This window comes from Eleutherodactylus coqui, chromosome 8 (assembly GCF_035609145.1).
Source record: "Eleutherodactylus coqui strain aEleCoq1 chromosome 8, aEleCoq1.hap1, whole genome shotgun sequence".
Classification (NCBI taxonomy): Eukaryota; Metazoa; Chordata; class Amphibia; order Anura; family Eleutherodactylidae; genus Eleutherodactylus; species Eleutherodactylus coqui.
Genome location: NC_089844.1, coordinates 165,294,339 through 165,305,937, shown reverse-complemented (window position 1 = coordinate 165,305,937; position 11,599 = coordinate 165,294,339). Strand labels below are relative to the sequence as shown.

Here is an 11,599-nt window from a genome sequence, read left to right as displayed (position 1 = left end):
ACAAAGCCAGGGCACAAACACAACCCGAAGCGCAGAGCCCCGCAGGACAAGCGAGCGCCGCCACCATGACCAGCTCACACGTACAAGTGGAGAAGCTGCAGCCCACCGACTTCGAGGTGCAATACTTCGACAACTACGATTTCTACAACCTCAGCGACCGTTATACCCGTGAGTAACCCCGACCCTTCCCATGTACTACAACTCCCATCAGCCTCATCTGTATGGGGCTGCCTAAAGCCTGGCTGTAGATGTGGCAAGTATCGCTGTGCTCCGCCCGTGACTCAGTCTGTAATATATATGCTTCTTATAAAGTGTTCGCCTCGTAGACCTGTGCCAGTATAGTCACTGCAAGCCAAAGAGACTGGAGATTACTGTGCCGATCATTAACCCCATCCCTGCCTCGGCACTGACATTACATACAGCTCATCCTAATCGCACTGCTTCATCTTCCCAGAACCCACAGCAGCCAGAAAGGGGAGAACGAAGAAAGAGGCACGAGAAAACACAAATAGAGACAACCCTAGCGGACATGAGAGGAAGATCGTGGAGAAACTGCAGAAGACCGAAGAGAAGAAAAAGGCCAAACCAAGCAAAGAGTGACACTCAGGTAAGCAAACATGTAAGTGAATATGCTGTAAAACAATCCCCCTCTGTACAGGAATATAACTACTATACTACTGCCCCCCTATGTACAAGACTAAAACTACTATACTACTGCCCCCCTATATACAAGACTAAAACTACTATACTACTGCCCCCCTATATACAAGACTAAAACTACTATACTACTGCCCCCCTATATACAAGACTAAAACTACTATACTACTGCCCCCCTATATACAAGACTAAAACTACTATACTACTGCCCCCCTATATACAAGACTAAAACTACTATACTACTGCCCCCCTATATACAAGACTAAAACTACTATACTACTGCCCCCCTATATACAAGACTAAAACTACTATACTACTGCCCCCCTATATACAAGACTAAAACTACTATACTACTGCCCCCCTATATACAAGACTAAAACTACTATACTACTGCCCCCCTATATACAAGACTAAAACTACTATACTACTGCCCCCCTATATACAAGACTAAAACTACTATACTACTGCCCCCCTATATACAAGACTAAAACTACTATACTACTGCCCCCCTATATACAAGACTAAAACTACTATACTACTGCCCCCCTATATACAAGACTATAACTACTATACTACTGCCCCCCTATATACAAGACTATAACTACTATACTACTGCCCCCCTATATACAAGACTATAACTACTATAATACTGCCCCCCTATGTACAAGACTATAACTACTATAATACTGCCCCCTGTGTACAAGAATATAACTACTATAAGACTGCCCCCTATGTACAAGAATATAACTACTATAATACTGCCCCCTATACACAAGAATATAACTACTATAATACTGCCCCCTATACACAAGAATATAACTACTATAATACTGCCTCCCATGTACAAGAATATAACTACTATAATACTGCCCCCTATGTACAAGAATATAACTACTATAATACTGCCCCCTATGTACAAGAATATAACTACTATAATACTGCCCCCTGTGTACAAGAATATAACTACTATAATACTGCCCCGTGTACAAGAATATAACTACTGTAATACTGCCCCCTATGTACAAGAATATAACTACTGTAATACTGCCCCCTATGTACAAGAATATAACTAATATAATACTGCCCCCCTATGTACAAGAATATAACTACTCCAATACCGCCCCCATGTACAAGAATATAACTACTATAATACTGCTCCCTATGTACAAGACTATAACTACTCCAATACCGCCCCCATGTACAAGAATATAACCACTATAATACAGCCCCCTCTGTACAAGAATATAACTACTATACTGCCCCCTCTGTACAAGAATATAACTACTATAATACTGCCCCCTCTGTACAAGAATATAACTACTATACTGCCCCCTCTGTACAAGAATATAACTACTATAATACTGCCCCCTCTGTACAAGAATATAACTACTATAATACTGCCCCCTATGTACAAGAGTATAACTACTATAATACTGCCCCCTATGTACCAGAATATAACTACTATAATACTGCCTCCTATGTACAAGAATATAACTACTATAATACAGCCCCCTCTGTACAAGAATATAACTACTATAATACTGCCCCCTATGTACAAGAATACAACTACTATAATACTGCCCCCTATGTACAAGAATATAACTACTATAATACTGCCCCCTATGTACAAGAATATAACTACTATAATACTGCCCCCTATGTACAAGAATATAACTACTATAATACTGCCCCCTATGTACAAGAATATAACTACTATAATACTGCCTCCTATGTACAAGAATATAACCACTATAATACTGCCCCCTATATACAAGAATATAACTACTATAATACTGCCCCCCTATGTACAAGAATATAACTACTATAATACTGCCCCCCTATGTACAAGAATATAACTACTATAATACTGCCCCTATGTACAAGAATATAACCACTATAATACTGCCCCCTATATACAAGAATATAACTACTATAATACTGCCCCTATGTACAAGAGTATAACTACTATAATACTGCCCCCTATGTACAAGAATATAACTACTATAATACTGCCCCCTATGTACAAGAATATAACTACTATAATACTGCCCCCTATGTACAAGAATATAACTACTATAATACTGCCCCCTATGTACAGGTATATCACTGTTATAATACTGCCCCCGGTGGCTCTGACATATAATTAATCATGGTCGTCCCCTGCAGGCTCTCTCTCCGGACGGCACTAGGACGCAGGACTCGATGGCACGTGACAGACACTGAGCACTGGAAGAGTCAGGGAAGGTGGACAGAAGTCTCCGCCATTCTCCAGGAAGACACGGGGGAGATACTGGAGACGGCTGAATGACAGCGAGCCGCAGAGCGTTCCTCCAGCACCACTGCTCGACCCGAAGAGCACACAGTGGCACCAGAGCGCTGCAGCACATCACAGCTGTTGGCAGCACCGTAGAGGATGCAGAGCATTGCTCTCTACCCTTCTGTGATGATGTGTTTTGTAATGACCCCTCAGCCAGTGGGCGGAGCCACAGCTCCATTAACCATTTCACGGCTGCAGGGAATGGAACTAACTTTTGATAAATAAAGATGTTTGATGCAGACAACACTTGTGAGTCGTGTTATGCGAGATTCCATCCCAGCGCTCCGATTCAGGGTGTTCCCATTCACTGACAGCAAGCAGGTAACACAGCCGGCCCACTGGCCACAGGAAGAGCTCATCCATGTAAATAAGTTATTTATTTCTCTTGTACAAAAAAACAGAAGAACCCAGGAGGAGATGACAAGAGGAGTGTAGAGTGAGCGCCCCCTGCTGCTCAATACTGGCAGTGTAAGAATCCCACACAGTCCATACAATAAAAAAAGGCACCGAACGCGGCGCAGAAGAGCCCGGCGCCATTCCTCAGCTTATGTACGAAGCACCATGATCCGTCTATAGGAGCGCAAGAACAAGAGTATAGACCTATACACAAAACCAGCACCGAGCCCACTCCATGCTACACAGATGTAGCAGAGCCGAGTAAGCATTCCATATGGTGATTAGAGAAGGCAGACATTACTTGCAGTCCTATGTAACACCACAGACTTAAAGGGGCTGTCTGGAACTCAACTACCCTATGCCCAGGCTAGGTTATTACTAGTTGAACAGCAGAGGATTGTCGCTGATCAGCTCTGCACTGGGCCAACGCCTCAGGAAGTAGACAGCTCCATTCTCACTGCAGTGGACAGGCTTGGTATTGCAAACCAAGTTCTCATTCTCTTCCATGAGAGCTTTGCCTGTAGTACCAAACCTGGCCACTGCAGTGAGAATGGAGTTGTCTACTTCCTGCAGAAATCGGTTTAGTGTACGAGGTATTGGCCCAGCAAAGAGCTGATCAGTGAGGATCGAGGGCAGAGGACCCCCGCTGATCTACTAGGGCTATACCATCAATAGTTTACAAGTGGACAATCCCTTTAAATGAAATGCTCAGCTCTGCTACATCTGCAGTTTGGCGGCTCGTGCTGCGACATCACTGCGGTACAGACAGGCCCAAAAGGAGGGGGGAAAAAAAAGGGTATATTAAAAATGAGTCTTGATCCGGGGGTATCTGCATTCTTGTAGGGGGAGATCAGTAGTTATTGCTGGTGAATATCTGCGGATGTCGTAACGCCATCATTGGTCAGAGCGGCGTCCGCCCTCCGCTGAGTGCTGGATACACATGGTTGTAACAGTGTGGGGGTTGTGGAAGGGGGTAGTGTTTGTCTTGTTGGCCAGCTGCCCCCCTGTGGCAGGTCGGGGTTACAGCGGCTGCCCCTCAGCTCATGTCGTGTTCGCCCACGCTCTGCTTCAGGTAATCCTCATACAGCCGTTTCTGTAGGGGCGAGAAGAGAGAACGGTGAGAGGCGGCGGACGGAGGTCGCCACATACAGACGGGCGTAACGAGCCACTCACCCGCTTGTGCTCCACCACCTCGGTGATATACGCATGGCGGTCCAGCAAATAGCGGCGCTGCTTCTTGTTCAGGGTCTCTTGTGTTCTGTGGAGAGAATAGAGAAAGGTGCGGGATCAGACACAACAGCAGAGGGCGCTCTGGGGCAACAATGCATCGAGGAAGTGATGTGTTAATAACATACAGGGGAATCGCTTATAGTGCAATTCCATTCTATGGACTAAACGACATCTGGGGGCGCACAAGAGCGAGGGAATCCTGGAAGAAGTGTCCTGGAGCACACTCACTGACATGCAGTAGGAGACATGTCCATGGGCGGGTCGGATTCTGCATGTGGAAGCCTGCTGCGGAACCTGACCCTGCGAACCCGTCCAGGTCGTCTTATTTTCTCTACTGCAGATATGCCGGCCGGGGTATATGCACAGTAGAGGGGTCTTTTTTTCCCCCCAAACCCCTGCTTTCCTGCGGGCTGCGAATTGGACGGCTTGCATTGACTTCAATGGAAGCCGTCCGTGTGGGAACCTCACTGAAACCGAGAACGCTGCGATGCGATTTGTTTTCTGCACCCGAAGGTCCGCAAATCTGCATGCTTTAACTCAGGTGCGGACGCCCAGGTTTCCCTATGGGTGGCTTGAACCGTGGATCATCACCGCGGGTGCCCTTCGAGGATTTTGGAATTCAAAGCCCCTCCGTGGACATCAGGCCTGAAAGGGGTTGTCCGAGTTATCTTATTGGGTCAATCCCCCATCATGCCCCTGTGCACTAGTCATATAGCTTATATTGTCACTGATGCGCCTGTTTGCCAGGTTTTGGGCGCATCATGTGACTAGTGATGTCACCTGACCAGCCGGGCCCAGTGATGTCCTGTAAACGTGGCAGCCTCGCCCGTGATTACAGAATGCCACGGCTTAGATTGCAGTCAGGGCGTCTCGTACAGCAGCAGGGTCGCGCCCGCCAGTCCGATCTTTCACTGGCACAGGACAGCGAGCGTGTCTGTCAGCAGCAGGGATAGCCTGTGACTATAGCGCCAGCGAATGAGTCAGCGCTTCACTTAGGAGAAGCGCTAAGCGAAAAGCCCGCGATCCGGGGGTGAAGACTGTGTTTTCGCTCTGCACGAGCGCCAAAGACCTTAGCGGGGAGGTCAGCACTGTACAGTCGGCCCGCGCAAAAGCTTTCACTTCAGTACTGAACTGCAAGCACATGTGTGACTGCTAACACTTGGTGGGGTTAGTAGCCGGATAGCCTCACAGGCCATTGCCAGCCACTAGGGGGGAGAGAGGCGGGCCAGGCAGAGGGAGGTAAGGACCTTTTTACACAGACGGCCTGTCAGGCACAGATGCGCCAGACAGCCATCTCAATGCTGCTCGCTCCTGTGTAAGAGCAGAGGAGCGACCATCGGCAGTGAACAGAGGTGGAGCCGCCGGTTATCACTGCAGCCCGTCCGCCTCCATCCACAGTCAGCAGTTTATAGAGGGGCGCCTGCCTGCTTATACCTGACCGATGATGGGCCGTGTAAACTAGACCACAATCAATGAGCAAACTAATTATCGTTAGTCGGTGTGCGTCTACACCGACCGATCATCACTCAGGGTCTCACTGGATCTGAACCATTATCAGCAGGTGTAAAAGGATCCTTAAAAGGTAGAGTGAGTGCCGGCGAGCGGGTGCCACAGAGGCCGGTGAGGGACCCCGCGGGCGCCACAGAGGCTGGAAGGGATAAAGAGCAGGCACCGGCGGGCGGCACAGAAGCTGGGAAAGGTTATAGAGCAAGCACCGGCGGGCTGCACAGAGGCTGGTGAATGACCTAGCAGGCGGCACAGAGGCTGGGAAGGGATATAGAGCAGACACCGGCAGACGGCACAGAGGCTGGGAAAGGTTATAGAGCAGGCACCGGCGGGCTGCACAGAGGCTGGAAGGGATAAAGAGCAGGCACCGGCGGGCTGCACAGAAGCTGGGAAAGGTTATAGAGCAGGCACCGGCGGGCTGCACAGAGGCTGGTGAATGACCTAGCAGGCGGCACAGAGGCTGGGAAGGGATATAGAGCAAGCGCCTAAGGATAAAAAAAAATATTTAAATGAAAACCTAACCAGTGTGGCGGTATTATGCGGTGGAGGGCCGCGGACACCACATACCTTTATGCCAGGTTTGATGTGGCCACAGCACAGAAAGCTGCAGCAAGGTGTGGGATATTCCCAATGACAATTATTTGGGTAGTCTACAATGTATCTCCGCCGCCTCAAGGTTAAGAACCGCATCAGCGATCGTGTTTTTGCCGCAGTTTTGCTGTGATGAGCAACGGCCCGTTTACACTGAACGAGAAGTGGCTCATTAATTGCTTCGGGTCCTTTTACATACTGGCCAATCTACCAGGCGCAGAAGCCAGACAGTTGTCCAGCGATCAGTGGGCTTCTACACAGGAAGGAGGACAGTGAATGAAGGTGGAGCGGGCCGCGGATTGTTCCTGCATTCACAAACAGGCCGATTGCCTCCTTACTTCCCTACTTCTCCCCCCTTCTTTTATACACTTATCTACTACTAGGAAAGTTTTTCAAATCTTGGGACGCCCCCTTTAAAGCCCAATAAACTTATCGTCCAACCGCTGGGTCCCCCCATTTCACAGCGCAGGGTCCTCTCTACCGTTTCTGTAATATAATGGAGCAGGGTCCGCAGAGCATTATGCTTGGCTACTTTAGACAGCCCCATTGAAATGAAGCCGGGGCTGCGCATGTGCGACCAGCAGCCCACTCCCCACTACATTACATAAGTGGGAGAGGGGACCCTGCACCATACAGAGCAGTAATCATCCCACCACATGCTCAGGTGTACAGGAAGCTGAGATATGGGGGCTGTCTGCACTGGACAGATGCTTTAGCAGCCCTCCCATCAGTACAGGAGAGTAGCCAAATCATCCAGTTAGTGCAAGGTATCAAACAGCAGCACAGATCCCAGCTTCCCAGGCATATGAGATCATGGACCTGGGTTCTTCATCCTCGTAGTAACTGCACCCCCTCATAGAACCTCTGCTGTCAGATACCCGATATCAGGGAGTTCCTTACCTGAAACATCTCTGGGCCAAGAACAGGAAGAGCAGGGTGAGAAGCAGCAGTCCCATGAAGGTGTAGAGCACGTAGTCCTCCGGGACCACCGACCACAGGGTGTGCAGGGGCGACTGAGGGAGGAGAGGGGAGAAGAACAGGTTATATAAATAGCCATCTGCTTCAGTGGCCCCGCATCACTTGACAGACAGCATTAATGGATGCTCACTCAGCTTAAAGGGCCGGTACAGACCTGGGGAAATAAAAGAGCTCCATGTGTTGTGGGCGTCTGTACAGGTAGGATGCGTATAGAGCATATGGCGTTAGGACATGTAGCCGTATGGCTGATGTGAAGGGTTAAGTTTGGGTATCCATTCTTCGACAAGATCTCTGCTTGCTGTCGATAGCATGCAGAGGCTGAAAACCTACCCTAACCTTATTACTTAATACGTGTCACAGCTGAGTGTTTGTTACACTGTGTCAGTGCAGACCTTCTGTGTGGTAAACACAAATCTGTCTCCTGTCCCAATATATGGAGTTTGGGAGAAGAGACTCCGACCTCCACACAAGTGCAATGTAGTAAGTACCAGGGGTGCGAGCAGGACGAGGTCAACCAGCTGCCATCCTCTGGCGATCCAATTCACTGACAGCAAGCAGAGATCTTAGAACTGGTTATAAAGCGGCAAAATATCAGAAAGTTGCCGAGCTTTTCCGGCTGGCCCTCACCAGGTAGATCTCTAGGGTCTCCACTCCGGACATTCCCAGGAGACTCAGCCAGAACTCGCGGGGCATAGTGCCAAACACTATGGAGGCAAAAAGGAAGAGTGGCAACAGAAAGCCCGTCAGCCCAAAGAGGCAGCCACGTACACGGGCGCGCCTATTCCTCCAGACAGTCTCACTGCGGGGGAGAGAAGGCAAAGATTAAAGTCTTCATCCAATAATCTGGCAATGGGCCCCAGGTATACCGGATTAAAGGACAAGTCCACCCCCAGGAACAGGCAAGCACTCACTTGTCCTCACGCAGCTTGCTCTCGATGCCCTCGCTCAGTCTCTGGCAGTCTCTCCCGAGAGTGTTGAGCGTGGTCTGCACCGTCTGAGTGATGGTTTTCTCAATGGTCTTACAGACGTCTTCCACCTGGTTGACGCAGCGACTTGGCTGAAAAGAGACGGAGTATAACTACCAACGGACACCAGGGGGCGGCATTATGGGTAATATTACCATTTATGACTGAGGGAGGGCCTCACCTTATTGGGGTTTGGGATGTAGATGGTCGGCATGTCGAACCCACACTTGTTCAGTCCGGGCCTCTTACACAACTCCTGGACAATCTGCATCAGGACCCTCTGAAAGAACAAAACACAAGATATTCCAGGCACAGGTCACACCCAGAGCTGCATTCATAGTTCGGCATGGTCCAACGCCCTGCCTAGAGCACTGCAGGAGATTAGATGCTGTACCTCTCCTAGAGGATAATGCATCACCAGCAGCTTTGGTAGTAACTGGAGTATAGAAGACATTACTGACCCCGCCCACGCTCTCACCTGCCGGTCGCTCTCCCCTCCGGCCTCGTCCGCTTTGCTCAGGTAGAAGCGCAGTTTGTCGCCGTGGCTTTCGTTGATCTTCTCCACGATATCCAGGGTGCGTTTACACAGCGCCTGACCCATCGGGTCAAAGAAGACCAGCACCAGGTCGCAGAGCTCCCCTAAAACACCACGGTTACACATATCACACCCCTCATATCACACACTGCTCCCTGACAAGGGGAATTTGGAGCCCTCATTCTCAGCAAGGACGAGGGTCCCAGAGGCCAGACCCCCCTTTAGCAGGTTAACTGCACATCCATCCCCACTGCTAGGATGATAATCCCATGCTGTATTAGCAAAACTTCCATAAAAGTTTTAAAGATCATCTGATAATCCAGAATACATCAAGTCCTGTTGATGCTGGATTACAGGACTACTCCCGGTACACCCAACAGCCCTGGGCTCTGTCCGCAGTACACTCACCTAGCCACAGGAGGGCCCTGTTCACATCGAAGGGGTACTTCATGTCCCCGTCCACCAGCCCCGGGGTGTCCACAAAGGTGACAAGGCTGAACTTCTTCTGCCGCGACGTGGAAATCTCCGTGCAGAGATACTCAGACACCCCTGCGGGAGCGAGGAGACGGGTCAGTAAGGTGTGGGAGAGGGGAGAAGAGAGCGGCGGAGACACCAGGGGGCGCTGCAGATACCTGTGCAGGAGGGGTGGGGCGCTTCTTACCTTGGAAGGACTGCAGCGGCTTGAAGTGCGGGTACAGGTGGAGGGTGGCATCACCCTGCGGAAGAAGAGAGGAATGAGCCACAAGGTATGTGCTGGCATCCCTGACCCAATCTCCTGTCATTACCTCCCGCTACCCAGGTATGGCAGACCCCCACTCACCGTCAGACTCTCTCTCTTGCGGCCGCTAGTAATGAACGCAAACCCTTGAGTTTCTATAGCGACGCCGGTGCGCTGGATGTGCTCCTCGATGTACCTGCAGAGTGGGCAGAAAGACCGTGAGGGGCCGCTGACTGACGGGGTAATACCAGAGCCCAGACCTGACACCAGCCCCCCACCTCCCCAGACCCCCGGCACCAGACCCCCTACCAGTTGATGAAGCTGCTCTTCCCAGCCGAATGATTCCCCATCAGCATGACGGTGATCTTCTTCCTCGGCGGTAGGAAGGTGAGGCCGAGGTGAGAGGCGAGAGCGATGAGACCTGCGGAGAGAAGGCACAGACATCAGCGGGCGCCGAGAAGAGTGTAAACAGCCATGGATGTAGATGCAGCCGAGGGGGCGCTTATATATACGCAGCAGGGGATCCCTGGGGATGTAGATTCACAACCCAGGGGATACAACTGAAGATGAATGTACACCAGAGAGGGGGCGCTCACACAGCAGAGGTGGGCTGGGCACCAGAAGTAACCAGACCCCTGAGCAGCACTCATCTGTTAATACTTAGTGGGCTCCTTTGGCCCCAATGACATTGTATACTCTCCGTGGTATACTTTCTACTACCTGATACACTTCAACCGGTATTTCCCTTGATTCACCCTGCAAATGTCTGCCGAGCGCCATCATAGATGGACGCTGTTCATATTTCCTGACCCGATGTTCCAGTTCATCCCATAGATGTTCAGGAGGGATCAGGCTGGGTCTCTGTGCAGCCGGTCCTATCGGGGAACATCGGTATCCTCAAAGCATCATCAATCAGTGCTGGATGTGTGCAGCGGCGCGGTGTCTGGCTGGAAGTATGGCTGACTGGTCGCAGAGTATTGCCACATTGTCAGCAGCACGTTATTGTCTAGAGTGTCGGGGTCGCCTCCGTCGTCATGGTTACTGCAACCAACAGACCGAGCCCCCCAGAATCTCCGCTGTACTTACCTTTGGCACAACACACTCAGGCAGGTAAGTCACTCCCCAGGTAGGTCCATCTGATGTGAAGATGGAGTAGTGCGATTCATCACTCCATATAACGTTCTTCCACTGCTCACCTGTCCAATGACGGCGCTGCTTACACCACTGTAGACGGGCGATGCATCTTATTGGAGAGAACGTGCCTGGCATTTGCAGGGTGAATGGGGGGAAATACCAGCTGAGGTGTATCAGACGTTAGTAGGGCCAGAGGAGCCGCACCAAGTGTCATCACATGGGGGTACATACTTGTGAGCGCTGCTCAGTGAGCCGGTTACTCCAGCAGCCGCAGGGGGCGCTCTTCTATATACAGGTAGTAAGACCCCCCCAGAGCACAGGACGGGCACAGCCCGCGGCTCTCACCGTTCTCCGGGTCCGTGTACAGGCCGTGGCAGTCCCTCAGGATCCGCTCATTCACAGACACGGCCCCGGCCATGGCCTCAGCATTGGCGGCCGCCCGCACCTTCACTTTCCCCGACATGTCACCGCTCTGAGCCCCGCTCACAGAAGCCGGCTTCAATTACCAGCAGAGTGCCGAGCAGCCTGCCGGGACGTGTAGTCCGTGTGCAAACCGCTCCTCAGGTAAGGCT

General features: G+C 50.7%; 2 protein-coding genes across 2 annotated transcripts; one reads left to right on the top strand and one right to left on the bottom strand.

The window, feature by feature from the left end:
- NUPR1 (nuclear protein 1, transcriptional regulator) lies at positions 1–3,218 on the top strand. Its single transcript, XM_066576864.1, has 3 exons — positions 1–168; positions 455–607; positions 2,824–3,218. The coding sequence occupies exons 1-2, from the start codon at positions 66–68 to the stop codon at positions 598–600; spliced, it is 249 nt and encodes an 82-aa protein (XP_066432961.1). The 5' UTR covers positions 1–65; the 3' UTR covers positions 601–607; positions 2,824–3,218.
- Positions 3,219–3,332: 114 nt separating this feature from the next.
- LOC136577116 (uncharacterized) lies at positions 3,333–11,599 on the bottom strand. Its single transcript, XM_066576863.1, has 12 exons — positions 11,373–11,599; positions 10,203–10,314; positions 9,996–10,089; positions 9,837–9,891; positions 9,584–9,724; positions 9,119–9,279; positions 8,822–8,920; positions 8,587–8,732; positions 8,303–8,474; positions 7,598–7,710; positions 4,544–4,628; positions 3,333–4,463 (listed from the first exon to the last, which is right to left on the bottom strand). Exons 1-12 carry the CDS (start codon positions 11,488–11,490, stop codon positions 4,407–4,409), a joined length of 1,353 nt encoding a protein of 450 aa, XP_066432960.1. The 5' UTR covers positions 11,491–11,599; the 3' UTR covers positions 3,333–4,406.